Here is a 23,453-nt window from a genome sequence, read left to right as displayed (position 1 = left end):
AAAGGATGACAAGAAATATCTAACCTATGCCAAACAAGCTGAGCTTTTGGACAATTTCGAATACAATGTAAAACCGATTCCTGGCTAGAAAGACATATTGGACACCTATCCGATGACGACATCCCTCTTCTAAAGCAAAAACTTGCAGTAAGAAGAGCCTCCTTAAGACACAACCAAGCCAAAAACTTATGCTTTTCCGGAACAAGCTGACGCCAAAGCCAAAGCCAATTCTCCCGCTCCTCCCAACCAAATAGCTGCTTACACAACCACAAGTAACCATTGCGTGAGTCATAGACTTTGGCAGCAGACCCACACCAATACCAACCCACTTCTGGACCTGCTTGTTCATCTGGATTGTAAGAGAGAATACTACCTTTCAGATTTTGAGATAAAGGAGAATAAAACACCTATCAACCGACCAAATATCCTGTATCCGGAGATTCGAATAAAAAATGTGAACATAATCCATCTCATTAGATAACCGTCCTTCTCTCCTCTAGCTAGAAAACCAAAAATTCTTGTTCAAATCTCCAATACACCAAGCAAACCCATCCTTTAACACTTCCCAAGCCTTGCAAAGACACCTCCAAATGGGAGAGTCCATGTTCTTAGGATAACTAAAACAGTCATATATAGATTATCGGTATTTGGCATCCAACAATTGGACCCATAGCTTGTTTGGCTGCTGGAAAAAAAGTCCAAACTAGCTTCCCAAGAAGAGTAATATTTACACAATAAGGATCTCTAATCCCCAAACCTCCATATTTTTTTGGAGTAACCAGTACCTTTCAACTAACAAGATTCAATCCTCTTCCATCAACTTGTCCTTTTCAAAGAAAATTTCTCATCATAGACTCCAATTTACTAATGATTCCTTTGGAAAAAATAGAGACCTGCATCTGGTACGTGGGAATAGCGGGTACAACAGAATTAACCAAGCAGAGTCTACCAGCCCGATTGAATAAATTCCCTTTCCAGCTTGCTAGCCTACTCCGAATCTTATCCAGGACACCATTAAAAGCTGAACGAGTCACCCTAGAATGGCTAAGAGTAACTCCAAGATACCTGCCCAAGTCATGGACAAATCTGATAGAGGATACCCCAGTGAAAATCTCTTTCCTTGTTGCAGAGATATTCTTGGAGCAAAGCGCTTTAGACTTCTCCACATTAATCTTCATCCCAGATGCTTTACAAAAAGTCTCTAAAACTAACATCACATTTTGCACTTGTCTCTTTGTAGCTTTACAGAATGGAAGCAAGTCATTCGCAAACATTAAGTGGGATATTCTTGGTCCCCCTCTAGAAATAGCAACCGACTCCCACAAGCCCAAATCAACCTGATGACTAATAAAGCATGCCAATCGCTCCATACACAACACAAAAAGATAAGGTGACATAGGGTCTCCTTGTCTAAGACCTCGACTAGGAGTAAAGCCATTAAGACGATTCCCATTCCAAAGAATAGATAAGGAAGAAGCAGTTACACAATTCATAATCAAATTAATTGTAGGAATAGGAAAATCAAAGCTCTTAAGGGCATGAGCTAAAAACCTCCAGTCAACTCTGTCATAAGCTTTCTCCAGATCAATCTTAAAGGCCAGTGTGCCTTTCTTTGATTTAGTCAACTTCATAAAGTGGAGAACTTCTTGAGTAATAATGATGTTGTCATGAGTTCCTCATTCCGGAATAAATCCTCCTTGAAGCGGGCCAACAATCTCCGCAAAATGAGGACGAAGCCTATTAACAAGGACCTTCGTGATGATCTTGTAAACTACATTGCAGAGACTAATCGGCCTGAAATCTTTCATAGATACTGGTGATTCAACCTTTGGAATAAGAATCAGTAAAGCCTCCAACATTCTCGGATCAAGAGTAACATCGGAGAATGCCTGCTTAACCATCTTCCAAACATCAAGACCAATGATCTCCCAATATTCTTTGAAGAAGAAAGCTTGAAACCCATCAAGACCCGGAGCTTTAAAAGAGTTCATGTGAAAAACAACTGTTCTGACTTCCTCCATAATAACTGGTGTCGTAAGATTATTGCAAGCTTCTTCATTCAGAGAAGGAAGAGGCACATCACCAAGGTATTTGTATTCACCCAAAGGTATTTGGTTGGTTTTTGGCTAATACTCTATTGGTTCCCTAGCATTGTTCATTTTATAAATACATCACATTTTAAGTTATGAATCACGGATATTTTATTTAGTTGTTGTGTTTACATATCAGATATATTTTAGATATGACACTTATTAATATTTGTTCGACATGCGTATTTGTTGTGTCCAATCATATCTTAATAAAAAATAAAAATTTCTTTTCAAAACATATTTAAACACACTTAAATACCATCACGTGTCAACGTATCCACCTTTATTCTTAACATATATTTTTAAAATAAATTTAGACACACATAAAAAAATATTTTATAAAAATTATTACAAAAACTAATTTTTTACGCTTTCAATACATTGAATACATCAAAAGTATTAACAAGTTTCTATTATTATATTTTTAAAATGTGTTTTTAACACACAAATTTGTTAAATCTATTTAAAAATAATATATATTATTATTTTTATTAAAATAAAAATATTTTAAATATTTATATAATTAAAATAAAACATTAAAATAATTAAAAATTAATTTATATTTTAATATCAATAAATATCAAAATACCATTACGATTTATCTAAAAAAATATTTTATATTATATATATGTGTGTATTTTTGTGTCTTATAAAATTTTAAAATTTATGTATCAATAAATTTTATATCGTATTGTATCTTGTATTCGTATTAATATTTGTGCATCATAAATTTTAAAAAATTAAATTGATTAGTGTAAGACGAAGTTAGATCATCATTTACGTACTAATTATTATTAAAGGGTTAAAAATATTATTTTTGTTTGTAACTGAAAATGAACTAATACTTTTGGGTGTACTAATAAAATTGACTTTATTATAATATGGAAACACGCACGTAGATATATAAATTTAAAATTCTTATAAAACATAAAATACATTATATATATAAAATATAAAATATTTTTTAGATAAATTATAATGAATATTTTAGCATTACTAATATTAAAATACAAATTAATTTTTTAATTATTTTTAATATCTTTTTTTAATTATATAAAATATTTAACATATTTTTTGTTCTAATAATTAATAGTATATACTATTTCTAACTCATTTTAAGAATATATGTTAAGAATAAGACTAAATATACTGACATGTGATGATATTTAGGTGTATCCAAGCATGTTTAGATCGGAGAAAAATTTTTTATTTTTTATTAAGACACAGTTGGACACAAAAAACACGCGTATTAGATAAATGTCGATGAGTGTCATATTTAAAATGTGTCCAATACACAAATACAATAAATAAAAAATGTATCCGTATTTTATAGCTTTATCTCACTACAACATTTTCAGGTTGAGGCAACATTTAAAAAGTGTTGCCTAAAGGCTGACAAAAGGTTGCTTTTGATTTATGGCAACACTTTTGGACCTAAAGCAACGTTTTTGGGCGGCATTGCATATGCAGCCGTTGCCTTAGATCAAGGCAACACTTTTTTGTTTCAAAAGCAACGCTTTTGAGAGCAACACTTGGTAAGTGTTGCCTTTGGTTGAAAAACAACAACACTTCAAAGATGTGTTTGAGACAACACTTTTGCAGTGTTGTCTCTTCTCTCGCATTTTGGTCACTACTAAAAAATGTTGCCTATTTGCAATAAAATGCAACTCTTTTAGGTGTTGCTTATAAGTTGGAATTTGCAATCCTTTGAAGTGTTGCCTATTAGTTTTGAATATGCAACCCTTTAAAGTATTGCCTTTTCTTTTGGATATGCAACCTATACAAGTGTTGCTTTTTCTTTTGAATATGCAACCATACAAGTGTTGTCTAATATTCAAAATATGCAATTAATAAAAAGGTTGCCTTTTTGATAAAAATAAAAATTATTTTTGTAATAAAAATACAAAAATAAAATTTATAATAAAATTTTTTGTTCATACATGTGTAATTATTTTAATTAATAAATAAATTTGTGCACAATAGAAAAAAATTATAAAAGAGACAAAATAACTAATTATAAAATTCTAATTAAAATAGATATTAAAAATTTTAATTAGTATTTCAAATACATGTTTATCAATAATTCTCAACAAAATAATAAAATTCTTATCTAATAATAATTGTCATAACAAAATAGTAATTAATATTTATCAAAAAGATGTCAATCTACTTGCATATTTTATATCCATACTTGACTTGTTCTATATGTTAAATCTGCAAATAATACACAACAAAAAATAAGCAACTTATCATTAAAACTGAAAAATTATAATAAAATTTTCTTTATGATATTAAATACTATAGATATAAAAGCAATAAATAAGTCTAAAAAACTCCTCCTAAACAACAAGAGTAAAGGGTAACAGGATCTCATCTTTGGGAATGTTTCTTATATATGAATATTAAATTGTATATTCCCCTTAACAAATATATATATTCATGAGCAGTGCTTTTTGTAGTTTTTCTAATAGAATATTTGTTAAAGCAAAACTAGCAAGTCACCATCTTAATTCTTATAAATACATGATTTCTTATCATTCAAAACCAAATCCGGCAACTTTTCTTGCTACCTCATTAAAAAGTGGTTTTAGAAGTTCTCCGAAATTTGTTATCGAAATTGCATGAAACTTTGAAATAGATACTTGAACCACTTTAATCCAACAACAAAAATTGTAATTTCTTCTGTGTAAACTACCACTTCTACTAACTCCACTTGTAGCCTAGCTAGCAAAAAACAAGAGGAAATCCTAATCTAGTAGCACTGAATCCAAAAGAAAATACATTTATTGAAAGAAACTGGGAATCTTAATATTAAATTTTGTCCTAATCTTATTATTAGTTACCTTGAGCTCTTGTAACGATGAGTGACAAAACCCTCTTTAGGTGACAGTGGCACTACGTTTTTGTTAAATATATTTATGAAAAGAGTTCTTATATAAAATGAGACATGTTCTTCAACCCACTAATTAACTCTAATAATTTAGACCACTTCTAAATATGCATTGGAAATAAGTGAAAAAATTAGATGAAGAAAAAGCATGAAAGTAAAACCTACTTTTCATAAAACCCCCAAAAGAAAACTGATATGAACTCTTGTATAGGAAGGAGAAGAACTAGTAGATATAACCACCATGTAAGAATAATTCTCTTGGCTCTTCAGCTATTCAACAAAGCAATAATTTGAGATGTCAAAACAAATAATTACATAAATAAGCAAGATTTCAGCTATATACTTATTCATATTTTAAAAGCGGCACAATTGCATTCACAACTGCACTTTCTTAATCATTACCAAGTTCAAGTTAACTTAAATATCAAACAGCATCTTTAATGGTTACAAGCAAATAATTTTTTATGCCAATATATTGAATAATAAAAGCAAATTTGTTAACAATTAAACGAGGAGACAAGCTTCCAAATGCAAGCCATGGTGAGAACTTAGTGGAGTAATCAAGTCCTAACATTCCATTTCTGGTCTCTTTATATACCTTTAGCAAATCCTACAAATGTGAAATCTCACAATTGAGTTAGATAACCCAATGTAACAAGACACAGATTTTCCAAATCGACCATAGTCTCCATTGGCCCCTTGGACCGGTCATGCAGAGTTATTGATAAATTCTCTGTACATGAAATGCATAACTAGAAGAATTATCCTAATGAAATATCAGTTTGGAGTTGGAGCAACAATTTCATAACATAGATTTGCATTAACACTTTGATATAACTTCTTACCTTCTTCCAAAAGTATTCATATACTCTGCTTAATGCTGCAGTTTCACCTCCTACAAATTTCATCCCCTTGCTAACTTATATCAAAAGGAAGAAAAATAAATAAAATAACCAAATTCATTAACCTTTCATAGTTTCATTGTCTATCAGTTAAAAATATAGTTGGGGACTAATTGGAGTGTACTTGAGTACAAAGGACCAGATGAGACCGCGACAGTTTGCTGATTTGCATACAGTCATACAACAATTTCAGGACAATGTGGTTGTTTTGGGAGACTTCACTGCCATCTCAATCTTTTATAATTTTTTGTGATTGTGATTTAATCAAGGTTCTGAAAACCGGACCGGACTGGCCGATTTGACCGGTTTAACCGCAAACCAGCGATGCAAACGGTCCGATCCTCCTTTAAAAATCGTAATAAGAAAAACCGCTCAAAAACCGGTGAACCGGTAACCGGCCGGTTCTGCTAAACCACGCTATTTTTATTGGTTTTTAAAAAAATAAAAAATGTCACCCGACCCGACCCGCCAGTGGAGCACCCCAATCCCCCTTCTTCCCCTGACCCCATTCATCTCACTCTCTCAGTCTCTCAGTGAGTGAATCAGTGAACCCTAGCCGCCCTCTGAAGTCTGAACCCTAGCCGGCCAGACGCCCTCCATCGTCGCCGCGGTCTCAGGTTGTTAGCACCACCGCCGTCGCCTGGTCCTCAGCCCCAATAGCCCTCCATCGTCGCCTGGTTCCCTGCCCAGTAGCCCTCCATCTCCATCGTCTTCATCTTCTCAACACCAGTAGCTCTCTCATCGTCTTCATCGTCCCGTGGTCCTCAACACCAGTAGCCCTCCATCGACCCTAGGCGAGTGACTCGTCCTCTGCTCATCTTCTTTGTTCTTTGCCTCTGCTTATCTTCTTTAGTATAAGAAACACTGTTTCATTTTTATAATGTTCAAAATGTTATAAAAAATTAATTTTAATTAGCCATCTATGTGTCTAAAAAAATTGGTTAAATATGTATTTATCCTTTTTCCTAGTTAGCTATCTGGAGTGCTATAGCTTCCTTTGCTTTATTTGCTACCTACTGCGTTTTATAAGAAACATGAAGAAACATGAACTTGATCCTCTGTGAACTTAGATTTCTGTTCTTTTTTCTGTGAACTTCCTCTGTGAACTTTGATTTCTGTTCAATTTCTGTGAATTTCCTCTGTGAACTTCCTCTGCTCATCTTCCTCTGTTTGTTGGTTAGTATAAGAAATAAATAATCTGAAAATTAAATTAATTCTGGTCTTCTATTTTATTGTATTCCAATTGCAATTTCTGTTTGTTGGTTAGTAAGTTTTTTTTATTGTATTCAAAATTCACCCTCTGATACAGAAACATGAAAACTATGAAGAGGGCTACTGGTGTTTTAGTGTTTTGCACTTTTGCTGTTTTGTAATTGTTGATTGGCTGAATGCTGTAGCAAATTGTTAACTGGCTGAATGTTGTTTTGCACTTTTGCAATTTTACACCTACTCTGTTTTGCAATATTGTTGACTGGCTGAATGCTGTAGCAAATTGTTAATTTGTTACTCTGTTTTGTTACCGTACAGGCATATGTAGATGATGATGTCTGCTGTGCTGCCACATCATTTCACAAGTGTTTCCTTGAATATTTGCGTGATGAATGTTGGGAGACTGATGGCATTGAAGGTGGGTATGCTACCTATAGAGGTCTTTGCCTTCACCCAATTCTTTATGGACTAGCTTCTGGATTCTCAAAACTTCGATCCAATCTAAATACTTATGCACTTCCAGTTTTACTAGAAGTGGATGTGGATAGTATATTTCCTATGCTTTCATTCATCTCAGTTGGGCCAAGTGGGGATGAAAGTGGACTGCAATGTCCCGAGCATGTTTGTGGAAATATGGAATTGAATCTTGAACAGAGAATTGCAATTCTAGTTTCATTGCTCAAGGTATCTAGGTCTCTTGCTTTGGTTGAAGGAGATATTGATTGGTGTGAGAATCCTGACGAAAAGGAACAGATGGGAGTAGAAAAACATGCTTTTGTTTGCATAAAGGGTATACATGTTAAGATCCTTGTTCAGTGGCTAGTAAATGCATTGACACATGTTGATGAGTCACTACGGTGGTAGTAGTGGGAATGAAGGTGAAGATCATCCACCGAAGCAGATTTGCAACAAGTTCTTACGGATTTTGATGATTGATAAACCATGATGTTGGGATTTAATATTTAGATATACTTTTATTACTATTTAACTTTTGAGTTTGGATTTTGATAAGATCATATGTATTTGGTTGATGATATTTTATGTAGTGTTTTAAATTTCGAAGATATTTTAAAATTTATATTAGAATATAATTATATTTTAGGATGTGTATTTGTAATTTATTTTATTTCTATTCTAAAACGGTTTTTTCGATTGAACCATTGGTTGGACCGGTTAGACCAGTGAACCAATAAACCAGTAACTAGAGCGGTTTGATGACCGATCCGATTTTCTGAACCTTGGATTTAATGTGTTCCTTGGAATTGCTATTTTCAGTAATCATTTTATTTTAATCATTTGTGTATATTGCTTCATTTATACAACTTAGTTGTTGGTAACCTTGTGAACAATTAAACTTACTTGGCAATAGGAAAATTTGCTCACATAGTACTTGTATTTTTAGACACTCATGTTGCCATGGAAGTCAGCTGCAGCCTCTACTGCTGCCTCCAACCCCATTTGATTACTCAATATGTGAAATTCATCAAAAGAAAATATATTAGTGATCATTACAATCTTCTTAAACATAAAGAAGATGCAATTCAGTGGTAAAGAAAAATAAAATAAAATTAAGTAAAGAAGATGAGAATCATACTTTGGAGACAACAAAAATAGAACTGGCTCCCTACTGAAAGTGGGGTGAGGAATTGCAGCCAAGTTACAGCTGATGCTGATATAAACAGGTTTGCTTTCTTTCAGTGCGGTTGAGATTGCAGTGTAAAGCATCTCATGAGCATCTTCCAGGTTATTAACCACAGCCTATTATCAAAATCAATAAGATAAGCTAGTTTAATTACACATTAAGCTCACATTTCAACATCAAATAATAATAATAATAATAATAATAATAATAATAATAATAATAATAATAATAATAATAATAATAATAATAATAATAATAATAATATATGCAAACCCTAACACCCCTTTAATTTCATATTTGTAACCAAACAAAAATCACAAAATAGTCTACCTATGGTGGAAAGATTATGCTATATATAATCAAGCATTGCCAATAATATAATGTCTTTTAGTAAAATAATGCCAATAAGAATCTCTACTGCACACAACACATCACTAATTACTTTATTTTCATGAAAGTTCTAAGTATAACAGTTTGGACCACTAACATGAATTCAAGTATACTGAGAGTTGAAGAACTTGTCAAGAAACTCTCTTGAACTTTGCTGAATCTATCAACCTCTTCCTCCTCCCTGAAGAAGTAAGTTCAATTAAGCAGAGAAAAAGAAAAAGTGAAGGTAACTGGAAGCATTGTGAAAAACCTAGCAGTAAATTGATTAAACCGGAAGCTTTCTCAGCCAACTCCAACACATACAATAACTATGAATCTAATGTTAAGTTCCTTAAATTGAGATTCCACCAACAATAATTAAATTCCAAGCCCTAAAATTGACATCATTTAGTGATTAAAGCACAGGCCGGCGAATACACAATAACAATTAAACATTGCAGTGATTTAATAGGATCATAATTAATTAAACAGTAATTTCTCATCAAAGAAGAAAAATTTTCATTACCAGAATTTCTCATCAACTTCGGCCATAACAAAGCTGAGTAAAGTAAGGAGCCTATCTGTGATGGAAAGAGCACGAGCACCACGGGGGAGCAGAGCATATCAGCACCTAGCCAGGGGCCAAGCAAAACATCACAAGTAGAAGAAGGCGAGCAAATTGGAATCAAGCATAGCAAAATTCAGAAGCTCAAAATGCAGAGCGACGAACACGACGGCGATGCGAGCAGCAACGAGGACGAAGGAGCACGAGCAGCGACAAGCACGAGCAGCAACAAGCACGACGGCGCGCGAGCATAGACGAGCACGACGGCGACGCGAGCAGAGAGGAACACGACGGCGACGCGAGCAAAGAGGAACACAACTTCAGAAGCAACGATGAGGAAATACAGGGCAACGACGAACACGACGGCGATGCGAGTAGCGACAAGCACAACGGCGATGCGAGCAGCGATGAGCACGACGGCGCGCGAGCAACGACAAGCACGACGGCGAAGCGAGCAGAGAGGAACACAACTTCACAAGCAACGATGAGGAAATCGAACAAACAAGGGTAAATCGCGCAGAAGGGTTTGAAATGGTTGGGATTAGGGTTTCTATTTTCTAATTGAAAACAACGCTTGGAATTTTCAATTTTGTTTTGAACTCAGTACGATTTGGAATTTTGTTTCAAATTTATTATATATTATTTACTAAGTTAAAAAAAAATTTGTTAAAATATTTGGAGAGAAAGTCAAAATTTTAGTGAAAAAATTTTAATTGAATTTTGGCAACATTTATAATGAGAAGCTTATTAAAAATGTAAGAACAACAGTTATAAAGTGTAATATATAAATATCACAAATGTTGTTTGTTTAAATTATAAAAGTAACACTTCTTAAGTGTACTTTAATTAATCAAAAGAGAACATTTATGGTGTGTTGTTAAAAAAGAATTGCAACAGCTTTGTTTTTATGTAACAAATATTAAGTGTTGTCTTTAATTAGTTTAGACAACATTTTTTAAGTGTTATTTAAGTACATATTGCAATAGCTAAAAATTGTTGTAGTGTCTATATCTATTATAATGCAAATAAACATTTATACTTTTTCTTATTAATTATGGTCAAAATAATAATGCTTCACTCCACTTTTGTATATTTGTCTATTCATGAGATAACTATTATAGTGTAGTCATTCTGTCCTTAATTTCTTAATTATTTTTATATGCTATTTTAATTTCTTGTTTTCAAACATATATTCTTTAAAAAAAAAATTCTTTTAGAGTAAAGTATCGTTTTTGTCCTCAATGTTTGGGATAAGTTTCAAAGTTATTTCTAACGTTTAAATCATTCTATTTAAGTCCCTAACATTTTAAAATTGACTCAATGTTATCCTGTCGTTAAGAATCTGTTAACAAAATTGACGGCGAGACAAAATTGAGAAAATTTTAAAACGTTAAGAATATAAATAGGATGAAAACGTTGGGAAAAAAATGATACATAGAAATAAATTTTAATTTTAACCTTCAAAAATATCAATTTTTACAGTACATAGTTATTCAATTATTTTTTTAATTACATCTAAGTAAATTATACTTAATCACATTATTTTTATTCTAAATAAATTTATTTTTTTATAATTTTATTCTTAAAATTTTTTACTCGTCATAAAATATTTGTAGAATGACTAGTATATAAACTTGTGGAGAAAAAAATGATACATACACAATAAAGTAATGTGATTCTAGTCATTCTACAATATTTCATGATGAGTAAGAATTTCTAAGAGTAAAATATAAAAAAAAATAAATTTATTTAGAATCAAAGTAATGTGATTAAATGTAATTTATATAGATATAATTAAAAAAAATAATTGAATAACTATGTACCGTAAAAGATTGATATTAGTGAAGGATAAAATTAAAATTTATTTCTATGTATCGTTTTTGTTCCCAATATTTTCGTCCTATTTAAATCCCTAACGTTTCAAAATCGTCTCAATTTTGTCCCGCCTTCAATTCCTTTAATAGATCGCTAACGGCAGGACAACATTGAGTCAATTTTAAAACATTAAGAATTTAAATAAGACGATTTAAATATTAGGGATAACTTTAAGACTTACCCAAAAACGTTGAGAACAAAAACAATATTTTACTCAATTTTTTTATATGTCTAATTCTAATATCACTAAATTATATCATCAATAAATATATACATCTAATTAAATAATATAATATTTTTAGTTATCAATATATAATAATTAAATTTAAAAATATAAAAAGCCGCAAGACAGAGAAATTTTTTACTCGTGCATTGGAATTGAATTCATCTTTTTGAATTTTGACCCACCAATTATTACGTCAATATTTACTTTACATTGCATGGTAGATGCATGCCAAGAAACCCAGCATATCTGCCTCAAATCCGGTGTGTCACGGCTACTTAACCCCACAACCAATAAATAATTATATTTATTAATTATTTTACTTGCATCTTATAATACATCCTATGTTACTTCATATGAATTGTAATAACTTGTTAATTGAAATCATTAAGAAAAGCAAACAAAGAAGCTAGACGCCATTATAGACTACTTTTGAAGTGTGTAGTACAGTACTATATTCATTTCGTGGATGCTTAGTTGTCAAAGAATACATAATGGTCCCAATGCATCTAATAATATGGGATGAGCCGAATTTCGGCTAATTTTTTTTATATGAAAAAGATTTTGGTATTGATACGTCACCCTTATTCTCGGCCGCCCAAAAAGCTCGGCACGTGAGCATATAAGATCGGCTTCATGCTAACTGCCCGATAAGCTCGGCACGAAATCAAACAAAAACGACCTCATCCGTTTGAAAATAAAAAACGTGCAAAGCAAACCTAATTACCAAAATAGAATATCATATCCAACCTACAAATTAGGACTTATCCATAGCAAACGGGCAGAATAACGCCTATAAAGTCGAGCTAATATCTTCGGCTAAGACTCAGGTTCCATTCTCAGTCTTCATACTTACTTAATTACTCTCACTCGAGATTATCACTAACTTGAGCGTCGGAGTATCTTTTGCAGGTATTCCCGCCGCGGTGTTCGTTCCAAGCCGACGTATAGCTCTTCCTCTCCGACAGATGCTTGCTCGGAGTCGCTAAGCTCGGCCACCCCAGTGCCAGGACGAAACACTTGGCGCCCACCGTGGGGCCGGAATATATCTGACCTCACTATCTATATTTAGTATCTTACCTTATTTTGCAGGATTCCCTATCCTCGGACATGGCTGACAATGGGAACCCCCAACCCACACAGGCAGAGCTCCTAGCTCAGATCGCCGAACTCCAAGCGGAGGTAAGGAGGATAGCCGAGCTGTCCAATGGAAAGCACGAAGGAGAAAGCTCTAAGAGCTCGGCGCAGGGCAATACAGACCCCCTGAACATAACTCCACCAAAAGAGAAGTTCACCCTCGAGAACCCTTTCTCTGAGGAGATCACTAAGTTCCAGATGCCGAAAAACTTTGTATTACCTACAGCACTGGAACCTTACAAGGGGTTCGGTGATCCCCGAGCTCACATAAAAAAGTTTCAATCCATGATGTTTTTTAATGGCGCTAACAATGAACCTGTACTTTGCCGAGCTTTTCCTACTTATCTTGATGGTGCTGCATTACTATGGTTTTCTAAATTGTCTGCAGGTTCGATTTCCTCCTTCGAGGAGCTGGCGAGATCCTTTATTGACTATTTCGCTGCATCAAGAATTTATGTCCATGGATCAGACTACCTAGGCACGATCAAGCAAGGCCAACATGAGAGCTTAAATAATTATATGACCAGGTTTTCCGAGGCCACCATGGAGATCCAAGACTTAGATCCGGCCGTCCACCTCCATGCCCTCAAAACTGGCCTCCGACCAGGCGAATTCCGAGAAACCATTGCGATAACAAAACCAAAAATATTGGAGGAGTTCCGGGAGAAGGCTGCGGGTCAAATGGAGATCGAAGAGCTCCGCGAGGCCCAAAAGCCGGACAGACAACCACAAAGGAGGGAAGAGGAAAAAACATTCCGATCACCAGGCAACAGGGATACAAGGAAGCCTTTCAAACTCACACCAAAATACAACACATATACCAGATTCAATACCAAAAGAGAGAACATCATAAAAGAGATTCTGAATGCCAAAATCGTGAAACCACCAGCTCGGGTAGGAAACTACCAAGACCAAAGGTTTGTGGATAGGAGCAAACACTGCGCCTTCCATCAGAAGTTCGGCCACACCACGGACGACTGCATTGTCGCGAAGGACCTCCTAGAAAGACTGGCGCTACAAGGTCTTCTCGACAAATACGTCGAGAGCCAAAAAACCAGTAGGGCAAGCTCGGATAGGGAATAGAACAAACAAACAGTGACAGACAAGAACAAAAAGGAGTAGACAACCCCTGATCCACCAAGGGGCATCATCAGCCACATATCAGCAGGATACGCAGGCGGTGGTGAAACAAGCTCGGCCAGGAAACGAAGTTATAGAGCCATGCTAGCAAATGAAGGAACTCTACAACCAAAGAGGAAAGAAGACCCAGATGTCACAATATCCTTCAATTAATCAGACTTCAGATCAGCAAGCCCTAACCTTGACGACCCAGTGGTGATTTCCATCCAGGTCAGAGAACTGTTGGTAAGAAAAACACTGCTAGACCCAGGTAGTAGCGCTGATGTCTTATTTTATTCTACCTTTAAAAAGATGCAATTATCAGAAAAAATGATACAACCTTCCTCGAGAGAACTAATTGGCTTCTCCGAGGAAAGAGTCCCCATCATGGGACATATATGGCTGAAGACTACAATGGGAGAGATCCCTATGTCAAAGTCCATGGATATTCAATACCTAATAGTAGACTATTATAGCCCTTATAATATTATAATCGGGAGACCCGCCCTGAATATATTCAGAGCGGTGGTGTCCACATTACACTTGTGTGTTAAGTTTCCAATGCAGGAAAACAGGATAGCCACAGTTTACGCCGACCATCAAGAAGCTCGGCAGTGCTACAATGCTTGTTTAAAGCGAGACCATACGAAGGAGACAACTCGGCCCCAAGTCCAATCCATACATAGCTCGGCTGACACCACCATGTTAGCCGATCTCGATCCGAGAGAAGACCTCGGCGAAAGACCTCGGCCAATGGACAGCCTTCAACAAATAACACTAACGGCAGATGACAAACAATACACATATATCGGAGAAGTATTAGAAGGGGAAGACCGAGCAAGACTTATACACATACTGCGTAAGAACACCGATCTTTTCGCGTGGACACCAGATGACATGCCCGGGATAAGCCCAGAAGTCATCTGTCACAGGTTAGCAATTGATAAAACAGTCCGACCAGTAGCACAGAAGAAAAGGAACCTCGGAGAGGAGAAAAAACAAGCAGCACTTGAAGAAACCAAGAAGCTCCTCAACGCAGGTTTCATCAGAGAGATTCGCTTCACCACATGGTTGTCCAACGTGGTAATGGTAAGGAAGAACTCAGGTAAATGGCGCATGTGCGTCGACTTTACAAACTTAAACAAAGCTTGCCCTAAAGATGCATATCCATTACCTTGCATTGATAAATTAGTTGATAACGCCTCTGGTTTCAAAGCTTTGAGTTTTATGGATGCATACTCTGGTTATAACCAAATCCTAATGCGGGCAGAAGACCAAAGCAAAACAGCTTTTATAACAGAACATGGAAACTTTTGTTACAAGGTAATGCCCTTTGGCTTAAAGAATGCAGGTGCGACGTATCAAAGCCTGATGGACAAAGTATTCCAACAGCAGATAGGCCGCAATATGGAGGTCTATGTAGACGATATGGTAGCGAAAACACCTATGCAAGGGTCACACTGTGATGACCTGGTAGAGATTTTCAAACAACTCCGAGCATATAACATGAGACTCAATCTAGACAAATGCGCTTTTGGAGTGCAAGGAGGGAAGTTCCTTGGGTTCATGTTAACATTGCGAGGCATCGAGGCCAACCCAAAGAAATGCAAGGCAGTGCTAAACATGTCAAGCCCAAAAATAGTAAAAGAAGTTCAACAGCTAGCAGGGAGAATAGCCGCCCTGTCACGATTCCTACCAGCAGTGGCAAACCGATCTTATCATTTTTTCAGACATTCTCTAAAGGCAAAAAATTCACATGGACAGACGAATGTGAAAACTCCTTCACAAAACTCAAACAGCTATTAACATCACCACCAATCCTTCAGAGACCTGAGGCAGGTAGACCTTTGTGTTTGTACTTATCAGTATCTAACCATGCTCTAAGCTCGGTACTAGTAACAGAAACAGGGAGAAAGCAAAATCCAATATACTTTATCAGCAGGGTACTACAACCAACAAAAACAAGGTACCCGAAGATAGAACAGCTGGCACTAGCATTAATCACCACAGCAAGAAAGTTGCGACATTACTTCCAGAGCCACACAATCATAGTACGAACAGACCAACCGTTAAGACAGATATTAACCAGACCGGAGCTTGCCGGAAGATTAACAAAATGGTCGGTCGAACTCTCCGAGTTTGACATTCAGTACAAGCCAAGGAAGACACTGAAATCACAGGTGCTAGCCGACTTTATATCAGAAATGACTAATGACATACAAAACACAGAGACCAATTGGAGTATACATGTGGACGGAGCGTCAAACAAAGAAGGCAGTGGAGCAGGGATATTGCTGAAGAAAGGAGACAAAGTGGTAGCCGAACAGGCACTACAATTCCGCTTCAACGCAAGCAACAATCAGGCGGAGTATGAGGCTTTACTCGCTGGACTTAAGCTCGCCCAAGAACTGAAAATACCTCAAATCACAGTTTACTGTGACTCTTCATTAGTTGTGCACCAAGTAAAGGGCAAATTCCAAGTAAAAGATCCTTTGTTAGAGAAATATTGGCTCATAACAAAGGATCTCATCTCAAAGTTCAGTAAATTTGATATTATTCATGTAAACTGAGAACAAAATACCAGAGCCGACGTGTTATCCAAGTTAGCTACAACAAGGCAAACGGAGAACACGCCGGCCCTGTCACAACTAACACTCAGCAAGCCGAGCTTTGAGCACGACACAATCTTAAGCATCATGCAGGTACCAGATTGGAGAACACCTTTTTTCAACTACATCAACACAGGTATCGTACCGGAAGATGAACCAAACTTGCCGCTCTTTCGAAGAAGAGCAAGTTTCTATACAATACTCGGAAATACCCTGTACAGACGAGGACACTCCCAGCCGCTCCTCAAATGCATTAGCAAGGAGGAGGCCGAGGATGTAATGGCAGAAACGCACGAAGGGGTCTGCGGCAACCACATTGGCGGCCGAGCATTAGCGGCAAAGATCCTGCGAACAGGATACTATTGGCCGACGATAAAAAAGGACTGCATCTCGAAAGTCAAGGCATGTGATAATTGTCAAAAACACGCCACCCTCTCAGAGACCCCAGCCGAGGAGCTCCATACCTTAGAGGTAAGCTGGCCTTTCGATAGGTGGGGATTGGATATCCTCGGACCTTTCCCGAAAGCGCCAGGCCAGGTAAAGTTCCTCTTAGTATCAATAGACTATTTCTCTAAGTGGATAGAAGCACAACCACTGGCGCACATAACAGTAGAAAAAGTGCGATCTTTTTTATGGAAAAATATTATTTGCAGATACGGTATCCCAAGAGAGATAATCTCGGATAACGGGAGACAATTTACAAATCATAAGCTCGCTGCCTTTCTAACGAATTTTAACATCAAACATCACTTCAGCTCAGTAGAGCACCTGCAAACTAACGGACAAGTTGAATCAGCTAACAGAATTATCTTGCAGGGATTAAAGAAAAAGCTCGGCAAAGCTAAAGGAGAGTGGGCCGACCTCATTCCAGAAATTCTATGGAGTTATAATACCAGCATTCAATCTGCCACAGGAGAAACTCCTTTCAAGCTGGTATATGGCACAGAAGCACTCATCCCAGTAGAGGTCAGCGTCCCAACATTAAGGACCGAGCATTATGATCAATCGAATAATTTGCAAGCTCGGACAGCCGAGTTGGATCTTATAGAAGAAGAAAGAGATATTTCATCCATAAAGCAGTGAGCCAGAAAGCAATATCTAGAGCGAAGACACAACAAAAGAGTAGCTCACAGGTCTTTCAACAACGGAGACCTCGTACTCAGACGAACAGAAGAAGCTCGAAAACCTCCGGCACATGGCAAATTAGCAGCAAATTGGGAGGGACCTTTCCGAGTTCTTTAGAATCTCGGAAAGGGGGCTTACAAACTAGAAACCCTTAAAGGAGATCAACTTCCAGGAACATGGAATGTTTCCTCCTTAAGGGAATATCAATCGTGATATAGTCTGTAAATTCGCGGATGATGGTACTCTTTTTTCCATCCGAAAGTTTTCTCCCCAAAACACATGGGTTTTACTCGGAGAGGGTTTTAACGAGGTCGGACGCTACAAATCATTATACAAATGGAACTTATGCTAAACCAAAACATCTTTTATAACAGTCAACATACATTTTAAGCAACAATACTCAAAAGTATCCGAGCTTCATACTCGGAACCTAAGATACACGTACCGAGCATTGCCCTCGGAAGTATTCAAACTACAAAAGCATGTCAAAAGTTCATCATAAAGGCTTAAACTGCCCTACCATTCTCACAACTATTGTTGTTTGTTGCTAAAATAGCATATCTTACATACCACACATACCGAAAATATTACTAGACAGATCACAAACAAATGAAAGCAAGTTAAGTTATTCCAAACAAACCGCAAAGGATTACCCCCTACAAAAAGCTACCTCAGTAATCTAAAAGGCGTAAGATTCGTTGCAATTGCAAAACAAAATAAATGCAGCTATTATAAACTTCGCCAAAATAACATACAAAAAGGCTAATCACGCCGAGCCCCATACTCGGAAATCAAAAAGTCAAAACCGAGGATGATACTTGGAATTTTCCAAAAACAAAGAAGTTTCAAAGGGCCACAAGGCCACATACAAAGCTTACAAATCAAAACATAACTAAAAGCCTAATCTGCCTTGTCGCCAATACTGGATCCCTCGCTTTCATCAACAACAGCAGCTTCGTCATCCACGAGCTGCCCACCCGCAACCACCTTGGTCACGTCAAGCTTATCCACGTCCGACTCAGGAAACAGTAATTTAATTAAGGAAAAAACCTCTGGCAAACACGCACCTGAGAGACGGCACGTTCAAATCCTTGCACAAAAGCCTCATAGACTTTAGTCTGCAACTCCTTAATCCTTGACCCCAAGTGGTCATTTTCAGCCTTGGCAGTCTTCACCTCCTCTGCAGAAGAGAGCTGAAGACGTTTTTCCTCAGCCAGCTCGGACTCTTTCAATCTCAATGAAGAAGACAGCTCCGTAATAGTCTTCTCCTTTTCCTCCACAGCCAAGGACAGCTCGGCAACATCTAAAGCCGACTTATTTTCCTTTTCAAGAGCGAGCTCTTGAGCACGACCAACAGCCACGATACGCGCACCAATCACCTAAAACAAGAAAAAGAATATCAAAACAGCATCACAACACAAACATACAAAACAAAAATTACAACACTTACCTGCAGAAAACGACTCACTCCTACGTGTTCGACACCCTCAATCATCTTCATATCATCAGGGAAGCAGCAAAGTTCATCAGCCATGATAGAAAAAAGGTATAATTTACCCCACAAAGACCGACTATGCACATCCTCCGAATAACCATGCAACCTTTTCTAAGACTCATAAGCCGACTCCACCCTTCGAAGCTCCATGGAAGACTCTCCTTTTTCCAAAAAAGCCTCAGCAACTCTCTCTTTCACATGACCCCTCTTTCGTTTAGCCTTAAGGGCAGGTTCAGGATGAATCACAAAATCCTTGTCAACATTGGTAGTCGAACCCTCTTTTTCAGCTTTTTTCCGCTGACTGAAGAATGACTTCAAACCAGCAGTAGTAATCGTCGGCGCCTTATCACCTGCACAGAAAACCAAAAGAGTGAGAACGAACAAGGAGAAAACAACAATGAATCAAAAACAACTAATTTACCTAGATATTTCAGAACAGCCACCCTATTAGTATCCCATTTTAACAACTCGGACATAGATAATAATCCCTTTGGGCCCAACTTTTCAAACAAAAATTCCATCATAAGTTGATCATCGACCGACCTATCATCCGCATCTAAAGCTTGCATAGGTTCAGAACACCAAGATAAAGGGAACCTCTCAACAAGATATTCATTCAAGTAGAAAGGAAACTCCTCAGGTACACTCCTCACTTTAACATACATAGTTTTAAAGTCTTTAAAAGAGGACTTGTAAAGACCAAAAATGGCACGGCGAGGATAACTACTCAGGTTAACCCAAAGACCCCGATTAACCCCTTTTGCCTGAAATAAGGAAAAGAACAACCGAAGAGAAGGCAGCTACTCAAGGAATTCCATCAACACTTCAAAAACTCTTACGAACCCCCAGGAATTCGGGTGAAGTTGACTAGGAGCACAGTTTAACCAATAAAGCACACTACACTCAAAATCAGTAAAAGGAACCCTAACCCCCAACTCAGTAAACAAACAGCTGTACATATAGAAGTAAGCCCAGTCATTGCGACAATGGAAAACCCGGTCATCAACATCACAGGGAAATATTTCTATCCTTATACCACTATCGCTCCTAACCCAGACATTAGAACCCAACATGTCAACTGACTCCTTATCACTAAATTGAGACACATAATCCTTAACGTTTGAGTCAACCCAACCATACAAATCACCCTCACCCATATCAGACTTTCCCTTTTCCATGAAACAAGGCAGAGAAAACCAAAATTGAGAAAGGAGGAAAGGAACAAAGACACGGATCAGCACTCACCTTTCTTACTCATTTTTTCTCGAAAACGCAGAAGTCCCAAATACAAAAAACTAAGAGATACAAGCTTGTTTATTACAGAATAAGGAGCAGTTAGATATGAAGCGTTACCCTTTGATCCAAACCATCAACCCACGATCAGCACTTCGCAAATCAAACGATCAGGGGCTCCTTGGAACGCGCAGCACAATCAAATCAATCATTCATTAAAGCGCGAAAAACAAAGCAAGCATTTAATGCTAAGAAAACGTTTCAAAACCAACACACCAAACTAAGACGAGCTTGGGGGATGCAAGGTAAACATACGACAACTCAGCGACCGAGGATTGCGGTACTCTTGGTCCGGAAGCTCGCCTTAGTCTTGTCCAAACCCAGGCAAGCTTGGGGGCTATGATACGTCACCCTTATCCTCGGCCGCCCAAAAAGCTCGGCACATGAGCATATAAGATCGGTTTCATGCCAACTGCCCGATAAGCTCAGCACGAAATCAAACAGAAACGGCCTCATCCGTTTAAAAATAAGAAACGTGCAAAGCAAACCTAATTACCAAAACAGAATGTCATATCCAACCTACAAATTAGGACTTATCCACAGCAAACGGGCAGAATAACGCTATAAAGCCGAGCTAATATCCTCGGCTAAGACTCAGGTTCCATTCTCAGTCTTCATACTTATTTAATTACTCTCACTCGAGATTATCACTAACTTGAGCGTCGGAGTATCTTTTGCAGGTATTTCCGCCGCGATGTTCGTTCCAGGCCAACGTATAGCTCTTCCTCTCCGACAGACGCTTGCTCGGAGTCGCTAAATTCGGCCACCCCAGTGCCAGGATGAAACAGGTATAATACTCAATTATTAAATTTTAAAATAAAAAATATATAATATTGATGAGCGGATAATTTATACGCTTTTTGGCATTGTTTTTAGTATGTTTTTAGTAGGATCTAGTTACTTTTAGGGATGTTTTCCTTAGTTTTTATGTTAAATTCACATTTCTGGACTTTACTATGAGTTTGTGTGTTTTTCTGTGATTTCAGGTATTTTCTGGCTGAAATTGAGGAACTTGAGCAGAAATCAGATTCAGAGGTTGAAAAAGGACTGCTGATGCTGTTGGATTCTAACCTCCCTGCACTCAAAGTGGATTTTCTGGAGCTACAGAACTCGAAATGGCGCGCTTCCAATTGCGTTGTAAAGTAGACATCCAGGGCTTTCCAGCAATATATAATAGTCCATACTTTGGCCAAGAATTGATGACGTAAACTGGCATTCAACGCCAGCCTTCTGCCCAAATCTGGCGTCCAGCGCCAGAAAAGGATCCAAAACCAGAGTTGAACGCCCAAACTGGCACAGACACTGGCGTTCAACTCCACAAATGGCCTCTGCACGTGCAACACTTAAGCTCAGCCCAAACACACACCAAGTGGGCCCCGGAAGTGGATTTATACATCAAATACTTACTCATGTAAACCCTAGTAGCTAGTTTAGTATAAATAGGACCTCTTACTATTGTAATAGGCATCTTTGGTCTCAGTTTTAGTCTTTTTGACCATCTTTGGATTACCTTATGATCCTTTGATCACGTTTTAGGGGGCTGGCCATCTCGGCCATGCCTGGACCTTCACTTATGTATTTTTAACGGTAGAGTTTCTACACTCCATAGATTAAGGTGTGGAGCTCTGCTGTCCCTCAAAGATTAATGCAAAGTACTACTGTTTTCTATTGAATTCTTCTTATTTCGCTTCTAAGATATCCATTCGCACCCAAGAACGTGATGAAGGTGATGATTATGTGTGACGCTCATCATCCTTCTCCCTTATGAACGCGTGTCTGACAAACACTTCTGTTCTACATGAAATAAGCTAGAATGAGTATCTCTTAGATCTCCTAACCAGAATCTTCGTGGCGTAAGCTAGAATGATGGCGGCATTCAAGAGAATCCGGAAGGTCTAAACCTTGTCTGTGGTATTTTGAGTAGGATTCAATGATTGAATGACTGTGACGAGCTTCAAACTCGCGAGTGCTGGGCGTTAGTGACAGACGCAAAAGGAGGGTGAATCCTATTCCAGCATGATCGGGAACCGACAGATGAATAGCCGTGCCGTGACAGGGTGTGTGAGCATATTATTCACTGAGAGGAGGGGATGTAGCCACTGACAACGGTGATGCCCTTGCATAAAGCCAGCCATGGAAAGGAGTAAGACTGATTGGATGAAGATAGCAGGAAAGCAGAGGTTCAGAGGAACGAAAAGTATCTCCATTCGCTTATCTGAAATTCCTACCAATGATTTACATAAGTACCTCTATCCCTATTTTATTATATAATATTCGAAAACAACATTATCACTTTATATCCGCCTGACTGAGATTTACAAGGTGATCATAGCTTGCTTCATACCAACAATCTCCGTGGGATTCGACCCTTACTCACGTAAGGTATTACTTGGACGACCCAGTGCACTTGCTGGTTAGTTGTATCGAAGTTGTGACAATTATGAATTAAGATCAGAGCACCAAGCTCTGGAGCCATTACCAGGATTTGTTCGAGCCTGGAGATCACAATTTCGTGCACCAAGTTTTTGGCGCCGTTGCCGGGGATTGTTTGAGTTTGGACAACTGACGGTTCATCTTGTTGCTCAGATTAGGTAATTTTCTTTTTGTTTTATTTTCAAAAATATTTCTAAAATTTCCTCATCTGTTTTCGAAAAAAAAAATTTAAAATTGCTTTCAAAAAAAAAATTTTATTCAAAATTTTTAAGAATGAATTCTAGTGTTTCATGATGATTTGTTGAATCCTGGCTGGCTGTAAGCCATGTCTAATTTTTGGACTGGGGTTTCAACTTACCATCACAAATGAAGAGATTCTCACACACTTAGTTGTTCTATACATGAAAAGTATCCATATCTGCTGAAGCTTGGCTGGCCATTGGCCATGTCTAGTGTTTTGGACTGGAGCTTTCATTA

The 23,453-nt window shown here is 37.3% G+C and overlaps 1 protein-coding gene and 1 pseudogene across 1 annotated transcript; both read left to right on the top strand.

The window, feature by feature from the left end:
* The first annotated feature begins 13,187 nt into the window (after positions 1-13,187).
* LOC107611812 (uncharacterized) lies at positions 13,188-14,195 on the top strand (annotated as a pseudogene).
* A 1,352-nt stretch (positions 14,196-15,547) lies between these two features.
* LOC148578452 (uncharacterized) lies at positions 15,548-16,591 on the top strand. The gene has a single exon (XM_088503051.1). The coding sequence runs from the start codon at positions 15,548-15,550 to the stop codon at positions 16,589-16,591; it is 1,044 nt and encodes a 347-aa protein (XP_088359177.1).
* The last annotated feature ends 6,862 nt before the right edge of the window (positions 16,592-23,453 follow it).

Source organism: Arachis ipaensis, chromosome B1 (assembly GCF_059453495.1).
Source record: "Arachis ipaensis isolate K30076 ecotype BB chromosome B1, ASM5945349v1, whole genome shotgun sequence".
NCBI lineage: Eukaryota > Viridiplantae > Streptophyta > Magnoliopsida > Fabales > Fabaceae > Arachis > Arachis ipaensis.
Note: the sequence above shows the minus strand (reverse complement) of the source record. Positions and strands in the feature narration are given on the sequence as shown.